The 24,649-nt window shown below is 36.9% G+C and overlaps 1 protein-coding gene across 1 annotated transcript in view; it reads right to left on the bottom strand.

The window, feature by feature from the left end:
* LOC132306718 (CLIP-associated protein) overlaps nt 1–22,611 on the bottom strand; it is a 31,877-nt gene extending 9,266 nt beyond the window's left edge. The window contains exons 1-14 of the mRNA XM_059804242.1: nt 21,796–22,611; nt 17,468–17,623; nt 17,290–17,352; nt 8,428–8,496; nt 8,059–8,224; nt 6,773–6,934; nt 4,421–4,518; nt 3,550–3,624; nt 3,406–3,474; nt 3,236–3,321; nt 3,026–3,143; nt 2,605–2,703; nt 2,136–2,493; nt 145–1,946 (exon numbers count right to left, since the gene is read on the bottom strand). Coding sequence (XP_059660225.1) covers nt 145–1,946; nt 2,136–2,493; nt 2,605–2,703; nt 3,026–3,143; nt 3,236–3,321; nt 3,406–3,474; nt 3,550–3,624; nt 4,421–4,518; nt 6,773–6,934; nt 8,059–8,224; nt 8,428–8,496; nt 17,290–17,352; nt 17,468–17,623; nt 21,796–22,128 — 3,654 coding nt within the window. The 5' untranslated portion in view covers nt 22,129–22,611. The remainder of the gene's footprint in view (nt 1–144; nt 1,947–2,135; nt 2,494–2,604; nt 2,704–3,025; nt 3,144–3,235; nt 3,322–3,405; nt 3,475–3,549; nt 3,625–4,420; nt 4,519–6,772; nt 6,935–8,058; nt 8,225–8,427; nt 8,497–17,289; nt 17,353–17,467; nt 17,624–21,795) is intronic.
* Between the last annotated feature and the right edge of the window lie 2,038 nt (nt 22,612–24,649).

Genomic DNA, 24,649 nt, shown 5'->3' with positions numbered 1-24,649 from the left:
TAAAAGAAAATAGGATCAAGAACCCCCATGACTTGCAATGATATTCTATTTTTCTTGTACAAGTGAATAAAAACCAATCCAGCGCATAACACTTTATAGAAATTTGACAACCTAAAAAAGAAATATTGGCCATACAGAACTTACAAGATGAAGAATTTGAGGGATGCTAGTTCCTGTGTCTGCAGCAGAGTTGATTCCTAAAGCTGTTTGTTTTGAGTGATTAATTTCCAGGTCAGTCTCATTATCAAGCCTAAAGCCTGCAGTGACCCCTCCATGGTCAGAGCTCATCAGACCATTGATATTCAAATGTGGTGTGGAAGAAGCCTCCTTGTTTACACTGTTGCCCATACTTTCTAGCCGGCCAGTCCAGGATCCCATATTTTCACTTGTGGCATCAGCCATGTATTTCAGGTCATTGTTTTTGGAACTATGAATCTCACTGTTAGAACCAGTGCCAAGACTCTGATACAAGTGGTCATTAGTTTCATGAGATGATGTTTGGTCAATAGAGCCGGTGATCTGGGTTGACTCTTGTGCAGAACTCCACTTCCTACCACCGTCACTATCAATCGAACCAGCAGAATACCTACCAAAGAAGTGACTCTTCTTTGACACCCCAATATATCCTTCTTCAGAAGATGTCCCAACAACATCAGATGGATCGTAAGAGGACTTGAGGCGCTGTCTCTCTCTTTTGTTCTGCAAAAAGTTCATCAAGTCCACTTCTATACGAGGTGTGTACTGCTTAAGGGCTCGTCTCAGGGAATTTTGTTCTTCAACTGATAAACTAAGAATAAAATTTAAAACTGCTACCGAATCAAAGTAGGAGTAAACTGATATTATGCACCTAATAGCTGCTTCCTTCAGTTTTGTATTCTTATCATGAACCAATGGCGTCAGTTTAGCAAGCCATAACTTTAGGATGCCAATATTAGCAGAGCCCTCGGAATTCATGGCATGCTTGTTGAAGGAACTAATAGCAAACTCAATAACAGCCAATTTTGCCTTCGGCGACCGTTGTTCATCTAGTGACCGGAGCAAAGCCGGTAAAAGGGAATCTATACCATAAGTTTTTCCAACAATTTCCAAAGTTGTTGAGCAAGGTTGCCTTACTAATTCCTTTGGATCTATCAACCGTGAAAAAACATGGGGTAAGATCCTCTCCATGTAACTTTCAAAGGGCTTCCGGCAAGCTGAAATAATATCTGCAAGCGTTGAAAGAGCTGCCTGTGCAACTTTGTGGTGGGGATCATCCAAGTGCAGGAAAAACAACTTCATTACCTTCTCAAAACTTTGGGTAACTTCTTGAATACCTTTTGGACCTTGCTGCAGCAAAGAGTGGAGATAATTAAATGCAGCAACCCTAGCATTCCAGTCTGAATTTTGACTGAGTCCCTCACTCAAAGCATCATTAAGAGAAGCTGGACCTTCCACATAGCTTGACATCTCCCCCAATGACAGCTGGCTGTCATCAAAACTCCTCCTCCTGCTTGCAGACATGCGTCCAGTAACATTCTTTCTCAAAAGTGGCCTCTGAAAATTGGGAATGTGACTACTCTGTGAATCCCTGAAATTCGCATCCTTAAAGGGTGCATCCAAGTATTGCCGGTCAATTTGCCAGTTCGTGGATCGCCTGGCCTCCCTAGCATCAGTATTCTCTTCTAAGGAACCTCTTTCTTGTAGTTTTTCATAAGTTCTCTTAGCTGAGTACGATGGAAGTGTTGTAAAAGACTCAGTTCCCACAGTACTGTGGTACGATGATTTACTGGGATCTTTGTAATTCTGAATCTGAGTGACGATGTCAGACAACATCAAGCCACCATTACGGTTATTACCTTTAGACATACCAGATGTAGTTGTATCTACCACTAAAGAGTTTGAAAGATTATTCGAAGCAGGAACAGCAAGAGGAAATGGTGGATCACGAGATGATGGAGGGTCGACTCCTGCACTAGGGGCAATAAGAGAAAAATTAAGCGGTTCCCAAGATATTCAAACAATAAATACAGTTCAATTTTATATCATTATTCATTTAGAGAATACTTCACCATTGCATCAATGGATGACCCTAAAAACTGATAATCTAACTGAATTTGTAATGGAAAAACCTATTCAATTGGAAAGAAATTAAATACCTAGATCCAAACTAGATGATCGGAGGGTTGAAGTATTGTGTTTCTCAGATATATCCAAACCTCTAAGCATGCTTTCAATAGCTGTAACCTTCTGTTTGCTTGCATGCAGCACGCTTTCCAGGCTACGCTCTGCAGCTTTACCAACTGACTTTGCCTGTGATAGAAGTAGCCCAGAAGAGAGAGACGTCCCAGAGGGTAAACTTCCACTTCTATCCATTGCAACTATAGCTGAAGTTCCATATCCAGGTAAATTTGACGCAGCAGATGTTTGAGGGGTAAATGACATTTGTGAACTTCTCTCGCGAAGGGAAGGAGAAGCATATCGTCTATGCATGCCACCATCCTCATCGTTTATTATCTATGCAAATATGATGACATTAATTTATAATTATAACAATGATTTCCAACAGATTCTTTTTGGGGGAAGGGTGGAGCATTAGTAAATAAAAAGTTAAAGCGAAACATTTACCCTTTGAATGACAGGATCAAAGGATGAAAACAATCGACGGGAACGCTCTGGCCAAGTTTTTGCAAACATTCTGTAACAAGTTCTTGCAGTTGATCTTACCTGTTAAATTTAAAAGACCATGGTTATTAAGAACACATAAGAAACATGAAATAAAACTGACAGTTAACAAACAACAAAGGACATAGTTCTTCGCAACAGATTTAGCAATACCTTAAGACAATGACAGTTTATAAGCATTTCACAAATAAGACAAACATAAACATTAATTAACCAAAGTATTCCCATAATTAGTAAATGCGTGAAATTTATTTGCATGCTGGCCCTCTGATCAAAATTATCCCTCAGCACCCAGGCTATTTTAAAGACTGGGCTACCAGATGCTCAGACATATGAAAAGAAGAAAAATCTCCAACATTCATACCTCACTCATTGCATCTCCTACACAACATTTTATAAAGTCCTCGTAGACATCGGCTGAACGTTGTATTTCAGGTGCATCAGCCCAAAATTCTAGTATCAAAAGTGCATACTCACAACATCTGCAAAAGAGATAGGGGAAAAAAAGATTATAGCGACTCTGAAACAATGACACAAACTTGACTTTTTCCCTACAGAAGAAACATAATGATACCTTGCACGAAGTATTGCATTACGATCATTCTTTGCACAATCAGCTATACGGGGAAGTACACGGGAAACTTTGCAGTTACGCAACATCTGAAAAGTCTAATAAATTACAAAAGAAGGAAGTATATGTGTAAAGAAGAAATAATACTATAAAATAGCACCTTTAGACATTACCGTTTTTATGCAGTTATCTGAAGACTCTGCAATTACAAGTACAGTTATCACAACGAGCTTGAAAAGAACCTAAAGGTTAGACCATAGTCAGAAGGATGTTTGAGCATGTTAAGCGAACAATAGTCAGGAAGAACTTGTACTTACGGGAATGAACATCTCAGCACACGCCTCAAAATCTCCCAGAAGCTCTTTAGATAAAAAGCTCAATAGATGGCAAGCCTAGCAGAAAAAAACAAATAAATAAATAAATATAATAAATAATAAAAACAACTCAACAACATGTACAGCTGAAGACAGTACACCAAAATACAAAAATGCCCGTGAGTTCTCAACAGTTGACTTCGATGAGTCAGTTTAAAAACTCCAAGATTATCCCTTTCATTGGGATTCAGACCAAGCGACAAAAAGACGTGAAACTAGTCATTGAATCTACTTGTGTATCCAATAATACAATCAAGCCTTTAGAACATTATCGTCCATCCACAGACGAGCACCCACAGGAGGTTCAAGGGTTTGAAGTATCTCAATGGCATTTGCACACGTATGCTCACACACATAAACATCATCATATATAGAACCAGATGTGCACATGCACATCACATATTGGATGACAGAAAACTGCATCTATGATAATTCCTGCCAATGCAGTTTTGAGTGTATACTAATATTTGGTTCATAAAATTTTGTGTGCTAATTCAAGAACAATCCCAACCCAAAACAAGAAATAAGTAAAATAAAATTAGGAAAACAAAGATGGAAATGATTGATCAAAATATCATTGTCACAGTTTGAAAAACAAAGTAAACAGTTCAAGAAAACATTTTAGTAAACCAAAAAAGGTCCTAGCCAGTTTAAGGCATCACAAAAAATTCCTCAGATTTACACAAACAAACAAACAAAAGAAAAAAGAAGCAGCTGCAGTCTATCAATAGCTTATCTTACTTCACTCGAACCCCACAACCCAGAGAAGGACTTTCGAACTGACATTTAAATATACAAGAAACTGCTACCACACCTGCTTCACTATGCTAGATCTTCGATCAGACAATTGTGTGCTTAAAGGGCCAACAAGTTGCTTTAGAAGTCCGCGAAAACATGGGTAATCAGTTGCACCTGAAAGGATTAAAAAGATTATGATAGATAGATTCACATTCACAATAGAAAGCATGTTTACAAGCCCCGTGCCATATTCTACAAAATAAAAAGAACCCAGCATCTCCTCATTAATCAACGATAAAAGTTCCAAAATGATTATTTTTTTCCTTAAGAAAAAGATGCACACAGACAAAGCTGTGCAATCGTTGGAATATGTGAGAATCATTCACAGATCAGGTGTGGCAGTGTTGATCGAGTGGTAAAGGGTCAGGCCTTAAGTGCCCCCCACGCTATGTTCCTAGGTTTGAATCCCCTTTTTCCCCTAACCCACACTAACTCCTAACTTACAGACCATTGCCAGGTAAAAATAATAATAAGAAGAATCATTCACAGATCAGAAACAGAAATGCAATTATTCTGTCGCGTCTTATTCTTCCTTTTTTTTTGGTTCAAACTTCAGAGTCAACACTGTGCAAAGAAGCTAAGGTGTGTGCATTAGTTACTGTCTGACTGAGTACATCAAAAGGACATATAACAGTCAACTTGATACCTCAAAAGGACGTGTGTAAACAATCGATTAAATAAATTAATGAGTAGGGTTTATAATACAAAACCCATTCAGAAAAAAAAAATATATATATATATATATATATTAATGAGTAGGCAAGACAAAAACGTATTATATTGTTCACAAAGCGGGGACTGATATCGGAAAATGGTGCAGAGTAGATAAGGTGTGTGTACTAGCTGCTGTCTGACTGAGTACAAATTGACATATAATAGTCAATTTGATGCCTCACAAGGATATAAGTAAAAAAATTAGGTTCAAGATCTAAACAAATGTCCTCCAAGATCCAACAAATGTCCTTCAAAATGGGCAAGACACGAACAGCGAAACAGCAACCATTTGACATTGCAATTCTTCAATACAAGTTAAGTGAGACAGAAATGGCAGGCTTAATTAATTAAGTGTATCACACTATCTTTCTTCACCAGAGTGGTAAATAGAAAGCTCCTTGGGGTTTCCAGAGATTAAAGAACACAAAAAACAATATTTTTTTACTATAATTGTGGTTGAAATTCTCGGCATGTACTGAAAATCAAGGAAGGATGTTTCTCTGACATGAATAATGTCCAATTTACAAATGACAAGTTTACTTGTGATGCTTCTCAATATCATGCCAAAATTGGCTACTAGATAGAATTGTGGTAAAAGGAAAAAAATAAAATAAAATTTTGATACCACTTTTGGTCAATGCAGGGATGCCTCTGGGTTTGTCTTTCATCCAAAAGGGACCAATAGAGGAATCCTCTCCAGCTTCCTCATTACCAGTTGTCTTTATTTTCTATCCTAGCTCGATAGTGAATAGATTGAAGCTTCTAAGACTTGCTTATGGAGTACACCAGACAACCAATTTGGTTGCAACCTAGCAATGAGAGACCATGTGATGCAAGGAAAAGACCACAGCAGTTTAGGTATGATGTTTATTTCAGTCATGAGCATGTTGTCAATCAGTAAACAAAACAGGTAGCAATGGGGATTAATGATCAAAATGTAGCATGGAATGAGTAATTTTGGTGGGGATAGCAGAGATACGTGTCTTCAATTCTCCTCAATCAATTTCAAAAATTCATGGACTCGTGAATACACGGAGCTGAAGATGGGCGCTGGTGGTAACATTAACTTCAGGAAACAAAATCTGGAAAAAATTCCAGAGACTTGGAAGCTTGTCCAAATCAACAAATAGGCAAAGTTGCATCCAGAAGACTAGGCAGTGAATCACATACATAAGTACAGCACTATGTACGCATAAAATATAAAACATTGCTAACAATCTACAGAGGCTTCTCTATAATGTAGAATTGCCAAAAAGCCTGGCGTGTGAAATGACCAGTGAACTGGCAAAAAGATTCTACTTTAGTCCATCCATGTGATCCAACATTTCCGAATTATTCAATAAACTTAATGCAGAAGTACAAAACCAACTAATCACCCATACCTTTAAACTAAAAGCATGTTGGACAAAAAACATACTTGTCATCATTTTCTGAATGCATTTTGCAATAAAAGCAATAGTCATCTCTTTAACACCTCATTCACATTTTTCCAGCTATTTTAATTCACAATCTCTTTGTTCTAAAACAGTTTTCTTTCAGCGCACAATGATCAAGTATCTTTTATTAGAAGATCACAATCCACTCACACAATAAAAGATAAAACTGTGACCCTTATAATATTATAAATTAAAGAGGAGGATAGAGGCAAACAAACCTCCAATAACAAGAGCTTCAACTCTTTTCATGGCTCCAATACGGATGGACCAATCTTTTTCTGGTGCAAGAGTTAAAGCAACTTTTTCAAACTCCCTTGTTAACTCCTTTTCTGAGTACACTTTGATTGGTTCAACTAGTTTCTCAGCGACATCACTATCTCCTGCACAGCACAAAGAAAAAGCATGCACCAATAATGACAACTGTTGCAATGTCATCAATTATCATTTCAATTTCCAGGAAAAAAAAATAATTATCATCATTTCCAGAAGTAATTTGTACTTAATTTGACACATCATTCAACAGCAAAAGGACAGACTCTATGTCGACATAATAACATTTGGTATATTTCACGCATATTCTTAATCACCATCTAAATCCATTCAATAATTCCAACCATTGTATATACATGCATATATATAAAAACATATTATCACAATCACAAAGGTTTCGGCAACTCTCCACTAATATTCTTTATATCCTCCACCAACAACGAAAAGATTGTCATGTTAAAACAAAATAAAGGAAAAGACTATAAGAATACAACACCTCGCAGGTATCTCAAAACATCACAAACTTAAAAGTTTATCTTACTTATTTCGTGACTACAGTAACAAATATTTCAATTTATGCATGTACAATTATAGAGATGTAGTGAATCATTTAATTAAAAAAGCAAGGTAAACAAAAGAAATAGTGGAAACCTTACTACTTAAAGGCCAAGTCACAACAGCATTTACTGGAATTTTATCCGCGTCACAGACTTTGTGGCAGATTTATTGTCTAGAGCAGAGACCAAATCAGCTAAAAGTCCTAAAAATATCAAATCATCTGATAAAATTTAATGGATCAAACATTTCCCTCTTAGCGAATAAGAACAATAACTAACCAAGGAGAAAATAATAATAATAATAATAAGGTCAACAATACAAGTAATCACCACTTCAAACACAGTTTACTCCCCCCTCAAAAACCATCCATGTTCCTTCCAAATAGATTTTAAAATGCAGAAAAAAGTCCCCACATCAAACAGCATCCTGCTCCAATCTTCAGTTGTGAAAGAACATATGAATATAAGAAGCTTAAAGCCTAAAGCAGATTAGATCAACTGACAAATGACCCAAAAATAAGAAGCTAACAACACATAGATACAAGGCACTGGATCAGGTATTTATGCAATTAGGAACCGGACAATGACATGAAGCTGTGAAAGAAAACTTCACATGAATATAAGCATATATTAAGAAATGTCAAAATATCCAGAAGTTAAGGTTGAAATATATTAACCTCCAAAGAGAGAAACCTCTCTTGTGGAACTCTTGGCCTTCGGACTGCTTCTTTTGGGATTAAGGCTGGCAGGCTTACTCTCAACAACAGCATAGTTACTTGCAAGTCCATCAGAAGAATGATTTTTTGGTTCAATCCTCTCTAACTTGGCATTTATATCTCTTACCTGCAGTTCAATATCATATATGAAAACAAATTTGAGTAATATATTGCAATAACATCAACTCAAAAAGTCTGAGAGATAATATATATCTGTAACATCACCGGATACGAAAACATTCATAAATATAACTTAATATGCTTAAGATAGAGGAACTAGGAAGTATAAGGATAGAAATGGCAGATTAAAATCCAAAGTGATAAAATCACCATTGATGCAGGAAGATTATGACGCTGAAGTTCATCTCTGAATTGAGGCCCAGCCTGAGCATACATCTCCTGGAAAGGGAAAAAAGATTTGGATTAACATGAGCAGAAGTCAATGTCCCCCTTACAAACAACTTTTAATAATTTTTTTTTTTTGATAAGTAATAATAAATTAAAAAGGCGTTCAATAGGGCAACTTTTAATAATTAAGCAGAAGAAACCAGAAAGCTCTTATGCATGTTGGAAATTGAGAGGGGAAAAAAAAATACAGTGCACAGTTGCTGATGCTGCTTTGATTAATATAACACGAGCATTCATCAATCCTTCCAAAATAGTAATACCACTCACTCAATAAAATAAATCAATGGATAGATCTACTCCATAAATACTATGTTTACCAAGGAAATCTAGAGAACCATAAAGAATATAAGAAAATTCACCAATAACTCAAATTTAAGTTACTGGTGAAATATCACATTAAGGATCAGCAAACACCTGCGTTCAGCGGTTTTCATATTTTACCATTTAGGTGAAACCCGAACATGTAGTTTATTTTCTTCCATCAACCTATAAGACACATCAACCTGATATCCCATTGTCATGTATATCATTCACTATGATTTATTAGTAGTACAAACTACAGATATTATATTTATAGAGGTAAAACTTATCTAAACAGACAAACCAAAGGAGGACAAAAAATACAGAAAAGGAACCAAAACAGACAAACCAAAGGAGGACATAAAATACAGAAAAGGAACCAATCAGAGAGATAAGTCACCCAACAACCTCATGCTGAAATTTAATCCTTCTCAATCACTAAACGGATCATATAAAAAGGTGAGCAAAATTCCCACAAGTGATGGGTACAGATACTTATGTGTCTAAGCATCAGATTTATCAAATCCCCATATCAAAAGACATGGAAACATGGCTAACTATTCAGACTATTCAGTATTCTTTTACTTTTTAGAATTTAAAAATATACATATATTACAAAAAATAAAGTTTTCGATATAGGCACTTCACTCGTTTTAAAGTAATAAAATAACAAAAGTAACATACCAAGACAGTTTTATGTGCAATCAGGTTCGAAAAGTCGCTGAATGCATCTTTCATTGCTCTCATTCCTAAGAAAGGAGTTGTGTCAGATGTTAAGGACTTTAGACCAATAAGTCTGTTGGGTTGCATGTAAAAGCTTATTGCTAAAGTTCCGCCTTGAGATTGAGGGAGGTTCTGGACGGTATCATCTTAGAGTCTCAAAATGCATTTATTGGGGGCATGCAGATTCTGGATTCCGCTCTCATTGCCAGCGAATGTGTAGATTTTAGGTTGAGGAGCGATGTTCCAGGAGTTCTGTGCAAGCTTGATATTGAGAAAGCATATGATCATGTTAGTTGGAATTTCCTGTTATATCTTCTGGGGAGGATGGGTTTTGGGGAGAGATGGAGGAAATAGATTGAAACTTGTATTTCTTCTGTTAGATTCTCTGTTATGGTGAATGGGTCCCCATCCGGCTTTTTTGGAAGCTCTCAAGGTTTGAGACAAGGGGATCCCCTTTCTCCCTTTCTATTTATTATTGTTATGGAGGCCCTTAGCAGATTGATGAGGAGGGCAGTGGAGTTGGGCTTTTATCAGGGATTCAGGATGGGTCCGAACTCAGGGGAGTAGATGGATATCTCTCATTTACTTTTTGCAGACGATACTATGGTTTTCTGTGATGTGGACGTGTCCCAACTCAGATATTTAAGGTGTGTGTTGGTTTGTTTTCAGGCAGTGTCAGGGTTGAAAGTTAACGTGGGTAAAAGTGTGCTTGTCCCTATGGGTGGATGTTTGGGATCCAGTGATTCAGCGGTTCAAGAATAGATTGGTTGGATGGAAGAAGCAATATCTCTCGGAGGGTGGGAAAGTCACTCTTATGAAGAGCACCTTGTCTAGTCTCCCAACATACTTCCTATCCCTCTTTCAGATCCCGCGCACTATTGCTGAAAGACTCAAAAATCTCCAACGGAATTTTCTCTGGGGTGGTCGGGGTGAGGAGTTCAAGTATCATCTTGTCAGGTGGGAACATGTTTGCCAACCTCTTCAGATAGGCGGTCTTGGTATTAGGAGGATGATTCCCTTTAATAGGGCGCTCCTAGGGAAGTGGTTATGGAGATTTGGTAGTGAGAGACATTGTTTATGGAGGAGGGTTATAGTGTGTCGTTTTGGGGAGGAGAGAGGGGGATGGTCTTCCAAGCCGGTTAGATCTGTTGTTGGCGTGGGAGTGAAAAAGTTTATTCGAAAGGGATAGGATGAGTTTTCTAAGCATATTAGATTCAAAGTTCGGAAGGGCAAGGATGTCCAGTTCTGGGAGGATTATTGGTGTGGAGGATTATTGGTGTGGAGGATTATTGGTGTGGTGATTGCCTGTTGTCTTGTTTGTTTCCAAGACTTTTTAGGATTGTTGCGGATAGACATGCTATGGTAGCGGACTGCTATCGACTGATAGCGGAAGGCTTACGTGGGATGTGCGTTTTCGGCATTCTTTTCAGAATTGGGAACTTGATGATGTCTTTGGCATGTTGGATCTTTTGTACAGACAGGATTTGGAAAGGGTCTGATTCCTTGGTTTGGATGCCTTCTCCACAGGGGAGGTTTGATGTTCGTTATTTGTTCCTTTGCCTTGCTCACTTTCATGGTTCAAATTTCCCGTGGAAGACGGTCTGGCGTTCGAAGGCCCCTCTCAGTGGCCTTTTTTGTTTGGACCAAGGCTTGGGGCAAGATTCTGACTCTAGACAATTTGAGAAAGAGAATACAGACCACAGTCAACTGGTATTGTATGCGTAAAAATGATGGAGAGTTTGTGGATCACCTTCTTTTGCATTGTCCTATGGCTTATGATTGCTGGAGTCTTATTTCTGGTCTTTTTGGCATCCATTGGGTTATGCCTTGGTCTTCAAGTGAGTTGATTGACGTTTGGAGGGGCCAGAGGGTGGGGGGCCATGCTCTTGTCTGTTGAAGGGTGACCCCGCTTTGTATTTGGTGGAGCATTTGGAAAGAACAAAATAAAAGATCTTTTGATGGGGAGGAAACCTCCATTGGGGCGCTGAAATTTTCTATTATTAGTTCTCTTTTTAGTTGAGTGATGGGGAGAAATTGTATATCTTTTGATGAGATTGTGGACTTTTTGGGTTCTTTAGGACCATATCTTGTATATCTCTTGGGATGAGTTCCCCTTTTGAACGATCAAAAAAAAAAAATTGTTTGATAAAATTTTTTTCAAAATTAGTCTTTGTAAACAGAGATAAGAAAATATTCAATTTCAGAGAACACTTTTCCTATTCTTGAAAACTATTTTCGCTTTGTACTATTTTTTAATATTAGTTTCAAAGAACATAACCAAAAAGGTCTAATACTTTATAACCTTTATTTGCACATTTGTCCTCACTTCATTTTTTCCATAATTCATCGCTCATTTTGGATGACATTTTGCATGATCCTTTCGTCATGCATACAATGCGCTCTAAGACTAAAGAAAAATTGAATTTCGAAAAAAGTCATTCAATCTGGAATTTCCTTTTTAACTAAATAATCTGCTTTAACATCCATGACCTACAAATCTAAACAGGGGAACTACATTTCTGTGGACATATCAATAAGTTCTATAACTAGCTAGAAACTCTTCAAGGCCATCTTGAGGATGCAAAGGCAATGACTCTAAGCCCGGCAAAACAAGGGAACTACATTTCTGTGGACATATGGCTGGTTGTTGCCATAACTCTAAGCCCAGCAAAACTAGACATCGAAACCGAAGACAAATCCTAAACTTTTCTTAGAAGATGGCCATAACTCTACGAAGCTGGACTTCAGTGCTGTTTGATAAAAATGAAAAAATTAAGTACTGAAAATTTTAAGAGCTGAATTTTAAGTGCTGAAGTTTTTAAGTGGTAATAAAAGAAAAAAATTTATTGACAAGACCTCTTCACTTGATCAGCCACAGTGGGTCTGAAACTCCGCCGGACCCCTAAGAGAGGCAGAAGAGGAAATTACGTCACTTGTTGGAAGCTTGGAGGATTAGAAGCATGACTATTGCCTGCCAATTGGATGTGTACTTTATATTTGGCCTGATACGATAAACCATGCTAACCTGCTTAGACTCAATGGAAGTGGTTTGAACAAATGGAGTTGTCTGCGTTAATTTCACTTGACTGTCTATGACTCCATTGTGTGTGCGCTCAGGTTAGATGGTACAACAATGACCTGGGGACCTTTCAAGAGGGCAGATATCATTGAAGGACGCTAAATTAAAATTCTGTCCATGATCTCTAAACACACTTCCTATAACAAGTTGCTCTCGGTCAATGGAGTTGTCTGCCTTAATTTCACTTGACTGTCTATGACTCCATTGTGTGTGTGCTCAGGTTAGATGGTACAACAATGACCTGGGGACCTTTCAAGAGGGCAGATATCATTGAAGGACGCTAAATTAAAATTCTGTCCATGCTCTCTAAACACACTTCCTATAACAAGTTGCTCTCGGTTGCTAAAAGTATGGCCATCAAAAAAGTCAAAAACAAATTTATAATAAACCTTGAATATAGTTTAACAATTTCAAATCATGTTGGCTAAAAGTTACAGCTTATAACTCCATGTAAAGCATGTCAAAAATATTGGCTCCGTAACTTAACAATCTCTATATTAAACTAGCAAGTCAGCACTCCACTCCACATTGTGGAAGTGTCAAACTATAAATAAAACAATAAATTTGATACTTCAGATCGCCTTACTTTTTTTCTTTTTCTTTTTTGATAAGTAATAATAACATAAAAAGGCGTTCAAAAGGGGAACGTGTCCCTTATACAAAAATGGAACCGGAGCTAAGGCCCCAAAGAATCCAAAAAAATAATTAAATCATCAGAAAAAGAGCAAGAACTCCTCTTCACATTATTGAAAAGAGAACGAAGAATGTGATGTTTCACCATTGCCGTAGACGACTCTTTATCTTCAAACATTCTACTATTTCTCTCCTTCCAAATACACCACAAAACACAATGTGGGATGACTCTCCAGAAATCGCGTACATCCCTTCTCACGCGACATCATCTCCATACATGAATCAATTCCTTAGTAGATCGTTGCATTACCCAACACATGCCAAACAACCCGAAAATAAGATTCCAACAGTCATTCGCCACAGGGCAATGCATAAGGAGGTAATCAACAGACTCCCCATTTTTCTTGCATAGACAACACCGATTAACAATACAATTGCCCCTTTTCCTTAAATTATCAATTGTCAAAATCTTTCCCCAAACAACAATCCAAACAAAGAAAGCCACCCTAGTTGGAGCCATGGATCGCCAAATAGTTTTCCACGGGAAAACATATTTAACAAAATGAGATAGACATAAGAACAGGGATCTTACTTCGAAACGACTGTGGGAAGAAGGAACCCAAATCAAATCATCATTTCCTTTGCCAACACCCTCTTGCCGATACAGAAGATCCAAAAAAACACATACCTCATCTATCTCCCAATCCTGAAAAGAGCGTCGAAAGTGCACATCCCACGTAATCCCACTGCTATCAAGACGATAACAATCAGCTACAAAGGCATGTTTATCAACTGCAATACTAAATAATCTAGGAAATGAACGAGATAGTGGCTGATCACCACACCAAAGATCTTCCCAAAACAGAACGCGACGTCTATCACGAACTTTGAATCTGATATGAGCAGAAAAGGCGTCCCAACCCTTCCGAATAGACTTCCACATCCCTACTCCGCCCACGAGAATAACCGGACGTGTAGACCAGCCTCCATCTTCTTCCCTAAACCGACAGGAAACTAACCTACGCCAAGGACGGTGTCTTTCCCTTCCATATCTCCATAACCATTTACCCAGGAGGGCTTGATTGAAAGGAACTATTCATCTTATGCCAAGTCCACCCAATTTCACAGGCTTGCAAACTTGCTCCCATTTGACAAGGTGATACTTGAACTCATCTCCCTTTCCTCCCCATAGGAAATCCCTTTGAATTTTTTCAATCCTATCCGCAACTGAACAAGGGATTTGGAACATAGAAAGAAAATAAGTAGGAAGGCTCGATAACGTACTCTTAATAAGAGTAACTTTACCCCCCTTGGACAAATATTGCTTTTTCTATCCTGCTAATCTCTTCGCATACATGTCAATCACTGAATCCCAACTCCCCACCATCCTTGAAGAGACCCCTAAGGGCAACCCCAAATAAAGAATAGGAAAAGAACCCACTCTGCATCCAAGAACTGTAGCTAAGGAGGAGATATCCTGAACATTCCCTACTAGGACAAGCACACTCTTAGCCACATTGAACTTTAGCCCGGAGACCGCCTGAAAACAAGTTAAGATGCACCTCAAATAACGAAGTTGAGACACATCAACATCACAGAAAACCAGGGTATCGTCTGCAAAAAGTAAATGAGAAATCTCCATCTGATGGGCTAAATCTCTACCCACTCTGAAACCCTTAATAAAGCCAAGGTCCTCTGCCCTGCGCATAAGTCTACTTAATCCCTCCATAACAACAAGAAAGAGGAAAGATGACAAAGGATCACCTTGTCTTATGCCCCGGGTGCAACCAAAGAAACCAGCAGGAGAGCCATTCACAATAATAGAAAACCTGACAGATGAAAGACAAGTCTCGATCCACTTCCTCCATTTGTTTCCAAACCTCATTCTTTGTAACAAATAGAGTAGGAAATTCCAATTCACATGATCGTATGCTTTCTCAATATCAAGTTTGCATAAAACTCTAGGAATACCGCTTCGCAATCTGGAATCCACACATTCACCAGCAATAAGAACTGAATCAAGAATTTGTCGTCCTCCAACAAAAGCGTTCTGGGAGTCCAAAATAATCCCATCCATTACTTCCCTCATCCTTAGAGCAAGCACCTTATCAATAAGTTTGTAAATACAACCCACCAAACTAATTGGACGGAAATCCTTTATGTCAAAAGCGCCTCCCTTCTTGGGGAAAAGGGCAATAAATGAAGCATTAAGCGGCTTCTCAAAGACGCCAGAAGAATGAAATTCCTGAAAAGTACCCATTACCTCATGTTTTACCATTGCCCAACTTGCCAACAAAAAACGCATAGTAAAACCATCAAGCCCCGGAGCTTTGTCCCCATTACAACTTGATAAAGCCTTTAGAACTTCTTCTTCAGTAAAAGGATTCTCAATCCTATCTCTATCCAGCTCAGATATAGCCTCAAAATGGAGACCATCAAGTTTAGGTCTCCAAGCTAAAGGCTCGGTGTAAAGCTTCTGATAAAAAGAAGCAATCTCGTTACGCACCTCCTCTTCTCTCCACAACTCCACACCTTCCACCCGAATTCTTCCAATTTGATTACTCCTCCTATGAGCGTTAGCTAATCTGTGGAAGAATTTTGTGTTCCTATCCCCTTCTTTTAGCCAAAGAGCTCGAGATTTTTGTCTCCACGAGATCTCCTCCATACAAGCAATCTCAGCAAGAACCGCTTGACAGGAGACTCTCCTAGAACGTAGAGACTCCACATCCCCACCCGCCTCCTCAAGACGATCAATCTCGAAAAAATCAGCAAGGACTCTGTTCTTCCTCCATTCCAGATTCCCGAAAACATCCTTGTTCCACTGTTTAAGAGCGAATTTGAGAGCTCTTAACTTCTTTGTTATTATGAAACTGGGCGATCCTGAAACTCGCCTTACTTTTTTACTTCTACAATAGTTCCCACATTATAATTCCTCTATCCAATCAGTATCACAACTGCTTGTCCACCCTATCCTGTACCATCTCCCAACAGCACGTGCCGTCCTATACCATTTCTTCTTCCTTTCTCACTCTCTACAATATCAATCTACCACAAACTAGAAGATGTGTTATCTAATAGAAGATTATTCATCAGCATCCTAATATTATCTTATCCTTCATTATAAAAAACAATTTCTAAAAGAAGATTATTCATCAGCATCCTAATATACAAGCCACTTACCCTATCAGACTAACAGAATCGTTCCAGATGAACATTAAATATTTTTGTATCTATCCTCCTGCCAGAGTTTCCACTGTAGCCTTAGGAAGGCATAAGGAGCTAGGTGTGCTAAGTAACTTGTGTAAAAAGACCTCATCCACCATTTAAGATGCATGCATTGATTTTGAGTATAGTTTTTTCTCAGCTTTAATAGTTCAAAGAAGATTATAGTGGTTTCATAGAGATTTGGGATGGATTAATAACTTCTTTATTTTTGTGTGTGCGCTGCTGGGGGAGGGGGATAAGCAAGGTTCAGACAGAATTTTCTTGAGCCACCTTCTTGGTGTGGGAAAAACGTAATATAAGAGGCAGCTTCAACCTTAGATTTGAGTTGCAGTTTAGTTTCTCTAAAAACCATTTACATTTTTTTTTCCTTGGCAAGTAAGATCAACTACAAACCATTTACTTGGGACTAGTCTTATGTACTCCTTTTGAGCTCTCCGCACAGGCTTCAGAGGTGAGAAGCTGCCAGCCTGTGAACCGAAATTGACCTCTCAGAAATTGGTATAATTTCTGAGGATGAGAAGCACACCCTCATTATGAGCTTTCATATTAGCATTTTGACCTATTTTGCTCGTTCAAGTTAAATATGAGAACACATATCTACAAAACACTCTAGCGGCATTCCTTTCTTTCTTCTTTTCTCAAAAACCCAAACAGAAGGCTCAAGCAATGTAATATTCAGTAAAATGACAAAGAAGTAGTACCAACTGTGATTGTGTATAGAATATGCTGAAACCAGCTCACAATTTAGTAATCACCAAATGGAGAATGTAGTTAAGCTTTAGGTGAAATATTATAAGATCAATTATACCACGCATTTTACTAACCTCAATACACGAGATAGCAGCTTCCCTAACACCATGATTTGAATCATTCAACATCTGCAAAATCTGTTAATCCAAGAAACAAATAGTAATTTATAAACTCTTTCCCTGAAAAAATAAGAGAAGTAATTATCTAATAAAGATGCCTCTTCTATAATTACAATATAAGCAATGAACATACAGGAGGAAGAATAGCACGTTGAAGAGGGAGCTCCGTAGCTGAAAAAAGATTAATCGCTGATGTAACAGTCCGTGCAAACTCTTCACGAACTCTCCAACTTTTGTGTGTCCAACCATTAGACCCTGCTCTTTCAACAATGAGCGTTGGAGAAGAAACCTGTACACATATGACTATAGTGTAAGCATATTTCTTTCCCTTATTTCTTCCAGATAATCATCCACCAAAAATAAATAAATAAATAAACTGAAGCAAGATCTCGATACAAGTACAATCTAACACAAAATCTAGAACATGTTGATCCTGAAAAGAAAGAAGATTGATTGAGCACAAGGGCGGTACAACCTACATAAAGGCAAAACAAACTTCTGTTATCCACATTAACACAAATAGGCATTTTTTCATCTATGGACATTAGAAACAAACAAGAAGTCCAAAGCCCACACCATCAGTCTAGAAATCTAATTAACCAGCAGTTCTAGTGCAAGTGGAGATTTTCCCCTTTATTTTTTATTTCTTTTTTCTATTTCCCAGCTACTTTTGTGCAGGGATGGGGATTCGTCGGCTGGGATGGAGGATAAATCAAGCGTAATCAGAAAAATCAGAAGAAGTTTTCAAATTGACAAACACCCACTTTTAGATGGTGACCCAGCCACCATATCAAGCTACCATTTTTAACGCTTTTAGTACCATTTGACCTCTATCAGTTGGTGAGAATCTCAAATTTTATATTTGCATTAATCATATTTGGAAAACCAGATAGGATTCAGATGCTTTCTAAGCACTTTGGTTAACATTATGCGCAGAAATTCACTAATTGGTCATATGGCAATAGACCGATGAAATATGATTATATAGATGCACCAGATTCAGCAAGCCCAGCAACAGACCCAGGAACTTTTACTTGAAGGAGCCAATGTGGTAGTACAAACTATAATATTTTTCTTTAAAATAGAATTGTTAGACAATGGATCTAAGTAGATTATTTATTGAGTAAAAACCAACCCATTAAGTGCATAAAATGAGAAGATAGGGGTTATATGTGGAATTTTTTACTTTTCCTTAAAAAAGTGGACTTCCATCAACAAGACCTAAAATGACTCAAAATTAAGGTTACTTTATAAGTTTTGTGGGAGCCACATGTTAAATCCTTTTACCAGTTTAAAGCTCTCCAAAATTTTGTGAGCGCAATGTCTCCATGTAGTTCCGCCCCAAAGGAAGCCCCAGATTATGGTATCATGTTCCACAAAGATCCACAATTGGTTACAAACTTTGGAATGTCAGTGAACATTGTTTGATTATATTCCACTAAGGTTCATGAATTTAGTTCCAATCAACTTAAACATTATGAGATCATCCAGCCTCCAAGAACATTAGGGAATGAATAGCACTTGCATTTTGGCTCCCTCAGGGGGGGGGGGGGTTGGGGGGGGTTGGGGGGGGGTGTATGATTTCTTATTTATTTTTTTATAAGATTGATTTTATAAATAAGAAAAAGGCTCAAAAAGAGGAACGGGTCCCATATACAACTGAGAGAGCCACAACTATATCCTCAAGTATCCACACAAGACAACCTCAAGCATTAGCTTATGGAGATGCACCTTTGAGAGGTGAGGTAATGTAAGAAACTGAGTGATAAAATGCTCTTCATCAAGAACTCCAAGTACAATAAACTTGTTTAACTTCAAACACATCAAGCACAAAATCCTCATATTCTTACTGGAAGTCGTCATGCCTGATTACATGTGCTGTCAAAGTGCAACGTAGCACATTTATTATGTAAGACATTTTCCTATTTAAGGCATGAATGTGTAACCATGGATAATTCTATAAACAATTACTGATACTCCTTAAAAACCTACAAGGACATGTCCATATACTTCCTAAATGTATTCATAAGTTAAAAATGACTTCCTTCTGTTTTGAACATACGTCCTATGCATCTTGGTTACCTCAAGACACATGCTCGACATATCTTGAACATTCAGGTACAACATCTCTAGTATACCGTTAGAATATAATTTGTAAGGTCAAGCATATAAAAGATTCCAAATACTACTACTATTTCTTTGAAAATTAGAATTAGGATATAATGAGGGTAAATCAGTGTTGAATTTTATTCCATTGTGAGACTTTTAAGTTAAACTTATTTGAGTTCCCTTTGACGTAACGAAGAGTGTTTTAATGAGACATAGCCCTTGGTTTCTCATATGACTTCCAATGTTATATGTTATAAATTACGTAGTTGGTGTTCAAAGAATTGAAGAGAGAAGATTTGATGGGAATAGCATAATAGAGTAATGTTTGCAATGGTGGTGTTGTCCCTCTCACTGTCTCTATCTTCTTTGACTGCCACACTGCTCTAGGCGTCCCCCTTCATCATCAACATCAACATCAACTCATCAAGCAGCCAGGTTCACTAAATTGGTGGCCAAAAGCCAACCACCATCCCTCGCTCCTTCTAGGATTAACCATATTTATACAATTGTTGGAAGCCATAGGTGGTGTATCAACATATGTGGACTCTTCTAAAATGAAGTACTTGTACCAGACGCACCGCCCTGGGTATAATTGTGTATAACTTATCCCACATGTCTAGTTAGACATGCAGAAAACAATCTTATCCTATAATTCAGGTTTCCTATACATATTTGTATGTGAATTTCTGATATTATGTTCCAGTGCTACATTATTACTTCAAAATTCAATAAGTACCTATGTTTTACATAAAAATAATAATAATAATAATACCTAAAGAAATAAAAGTAAATTATTAATTAATATGAATATTTAGCACATCCTAGGCGGTTTGATGAATCTGACTTTTTAGCACATATCCACGATCGATAAACACAACCAAATCCATGCGACATAGGTTTCGTGCATGGCCTCAGAAAGAGAAGATGAGTCACCACTCCATTTTCCTTTCCAAGTGGGAAAAAGGCACAACCTAGGCGGTGACCAAGAATGTTCCCCCAGTTTGGCCCAATGAGAACACCATTACCAATCCTCTTGTCACCTGATTTTGCTGAAGTAGATGTGGATGAGCAACTCATAATTCATTATATACTTTTTTATTAATGTCAAGTAAATATTGTAAGTGAATTGCTCACCCTTGTCAATCACTTGATGAAAAGAGAATATTGATTACCGAATCCACCTATATGTGTGTAGAAAATGGCAATTTATTGTGTATCAAACCCTAAGTATTAAAGGTAGCCATTATCAAATTTATTGTTAAGAAGGAGGAATAAAAGTTTCTCAATCTTTAAATATGCATAACAAGTGCTCTCATTTCATATTGCCTAGCGCCTGATACTAGTAAATGTGATGTAATAGGGACAATAGCAGAGTTGAGCTGCATGTAGCATATTTTCTTGTGGATTCAGAATATCAAACTCTTTAGAACGAATGCAATGAGTATATATCACCATCGGACCCTCGGCCTAGGTGGTATGACCTTCAACTCCCCGAAAGAGAGGTCAAGAGTTCAAGCCCAAGTGGGCAAAGTCAGTGTGTGTGTTGCTTACTTATCAAATATGTATATATATGTATGTATGTATGTACGTACGTATGTATCGTGATAAACAAACAGAACATCAGTATCCTAACTTTTAGAATCTTTCAATTTCCATGAGCATATGCCATGCCTTATCTATAGGCAAGAAAAGTTGCATTCTCTTGAATTTTTATTTGTATAAAAAATATATATTTACTAACTATAAATATTTTGGACCATAAATGCAATTAAACAAAAATGAGTACATGAAACACAGTCAACATCCATTAATGTGAATAAGTAAATAAAAGGAAACTAAAAGCCCATATATGCAAGAAAATGAATTTAAAATTTGAGTACACTCATTCAAATCTAAAAGTGTTGCTCTTCAAAACAATCATAGGAGTTTAAACTAAAATCTATTTCATTAACACGAAAATAGAGGAAAAACACAATTTTACAGCCAGGGAAACTTTTTCTGATACTACGGAATCAATAATCCATATTTATTCAACCAACCACAGCCCAGAAAATATGAATCAATATAGAACTAATACTACTCAAACCCCAAATATTACGAACTTAATCAACAGGCATGTATCAATTATATAACAGAAACATTCAATGACATGAATTGAGAGACAAAAATGTTATATTAGACAAAAACTAACGCAAATTCGAAGGAAACTAATCCGTCTATGATCAACTTCAACGCACCCCGACCACACATCATACCAATTTAATCAACACAGCCATAATTGGATCACAAACAATCAACATTTTGGATATATATATACATGTTACATAGACGCGAAAAGAGGGGAGTGTTTACCTCCATGAGAGTGAGCAAAAGGCGCCTCGCAGCGTCACGAACAGGCTGTTTGGCATCACCCAAGCGCTCAACAACTGCTGGAACTAGGGCATTGAAGTGAAGCTTCAAGTGCTCACCAGAGAGAACAGCAGCGGAGGCAAGAGCTTGCAGTGCCCCCTGAGAAACCCTAAAATTGTTGTCTTTGAGGAGATCCAAGCAACAATCGACCAGCGAAGTGACCTCCGAAGACGACAGGCTCTTCCTGGAAGCCTCTAGAAGTTGGTGGAGATGTTCCACTCCCGCCATTCTCTCCTTCGTGTCCTTGGCACGAACCATCTCCAATGCCTCCTCCATTGCTGAATTAGGGTTCGCGTGTTTGGATCTGGAGGAGTGTGGATCAGATCTGCTATATATTTGGCAGATTGAGTTGCAAAATTCGGATGAAATGTGTTTGATTTAGTGGATGTGTTGGCAGAGCAGTGAGACAGAGAGTGTAGAGAGAGAGCAATGTAGAGAGAGAGATTGGTTGGAAAGCTTTTGCTAAATTGACGGAGGAGATGATATATGAGGATGATGCATCACTGGAGCAGTTCGAAATTTACCGCTCATTTGCACCAATTTACTAATTGTGCCACTCTGAATAAAAAAGGGTAAATCAATTGTGTTTTTATTTTTATTTTTTTTTTCTTTTTTTGCACTAAAATAAAGTGGTGAAATGTCAAAAAGATTAGGCTATTGCCGAAATTTGAAGAGAAAAAATTGCTTGATATTATTATTTTTTAAAAAAATAATAAAAAATTGGTAGATTTTATATTTATGTTTTGTTTTTGTTTTTTTTTTTTGAATGGTATATTTATGTTTTGTTTGGTTGAAAAGAAAAATAAAAGAAATAAATAAAAGAAGAAAGATTACATCATTTAATTAAAAGAAAGAAAAGAGAGGAATAAAGCATCCTTCCTATTCACATTTTTTCTTTTCTTCATAAGGGAAAGAAACAAAAACTGTTTTACAATTATTTACCAAATTACTTTGTATTTACCTTATATAACGAAGGAATACTGGTAGAAAAAATATAAAATATTTTCTTTCCTTTTTTTCAATAATAAAAAATAAAAAAGTGAAGAAGACACCATTTTTCTCATACGCCTCTAATACTCGTAGGCTGAGGAGCAAAAGAATAATATATTCGAAGAGAGGTTTGCGTCGGATTAGCTAGTTGGTGAGGTAATAACTTACCAAGACGATGATCAAACACACTTGGTTAGAGAGATGATCAAACACACTTGGTCGGAGAGGATGATCAAACACATTAGGACTGAGACACAACCCAGACTCCTACAAGAGACAGCAATGAGAAATTTTTCGCAATCAGCCATCCCCTTTCATCCATTTTCTCATCCTTCCACCAAACATTAGCTTTGATATTGGATGGTATCAAATTGGCAATAGGTAAAAAATGATAGCAGAATACTTTGGGAAAAAAAAAAAATTTAAAAATTACTAAATTGGGAGGAGTGATAATCCAACAACCAAACACGAAGGTAGATTGAATGAATCTTGATTTTCCATTAATAATTCTAACCAAATAGATATTATGACATGTTTCATTCTTACTCAAAATATATTAGTTTTATTTTCCCCATTCTCTCAAAACTACCCCAAGGGGTAAAAGTCAACTTCTTTTTTCTTCTTCTTTGATGTTACATTTATTGTCCTTCACTGCATGTTTAGTTGTTTCCTCTCTCTCACACACACACACACTTTTATCTCCAACGACCAATGTGTTGCTTCAACCAGCATAAATCTATGCATTTCTAAGTTTTATCATCATCTTCTTCTTCTTTTTATTATTATTTTTTATTTTAAACATGCATTTATATGTCCGCATTTAAAACCATGTTCATTGACAAATATGTTACTACTATATTATTAGCTGTGCATGTATTAAAGTCTATGATAATTGTCCTACTAACATTATTGTATGCAAATAATTGTCCATCGTATATGTATGTATAATGGTAATTCGTTTAATTCCGCTTTTATATGAATTTATTCGTAATTATTTCTTTATTATTAATTACATGACCTAACTACATATCTTTCACAACATAGGCATTGATATGATATGATAGTGTCTCATTTTTCAATAAATGTTACAAATTATTCTGTGTTATGTTAGGTTTTGGAGTACCAAACTAAATATTTTTTAATTCTAAATACAAGTAGTCGGTTCGGTGCTCTCAAACGCAACATAAGTGTAGTTTAAAACTAATTTCGTGACCAACGGACCAATGATACGGGTGTATCAACTTCTTAAAGGGAGATTAAGAGTTCAACCCTTAGACACCTTAAAATATTAAGCCAATACTAATATTGAGTAGAATTTTTATTTTTTACCAAGGGTCTTTGTACCGACTACTCAGTGATATCTTATCTATCTCCCAAATAAATGGTATGGGCAGTCGCAATTATAAACTCTTATTTATTTTTTATTTTTTTTCAAAAAATAATCTAAAGCAACCAAAGAGATTATTTTTTGACTCATTGCCAAAAATACCGTGAAAGGGGGTTTGTACAATTCATCCAATTATATGAATTTAGCTAAAAGTTTTTTCTTTTTTATTTCTCAAATTATATTTGAACTTATTATGTTTTACGCAACGTCATATTTTTAGTTCTAAAAAATATATAATAAAATAAAATAAAAAATACATCAAATTCGAATAAAAATAAATTAAATATAAATAAATTAGGTATTAATTTTATTATAAACTTAAATTTTTTTATTAGATCGCAAAACACTCGGTGGATTATTGTTGGCCAAACATAGATCTGAGCGCCTTATACTCGCAACAGATGCCAATGAAATGGTATG

This window comes from Cornus florida, unplaced genomic scaffold (assembly GCF_030987335.1).
Source record: "Cornus florida cultivar Cherokee Brave unplaced genomic scaffold, ASM3098733v1 CherokeeBrave_3.0.0_Hap2_Chr05, whole genome shotgun sequence".
NCBI lineage: Eukaryota > Viridiplantae > Streptophyta > Magnoliopsida > Cornales > Cornaceae > Cornus > Cornus florida.
Note: the sequence above shows the minus strand (reverse complement) of the source record. Positions and strands in the feature narration are given on the sequence as shown.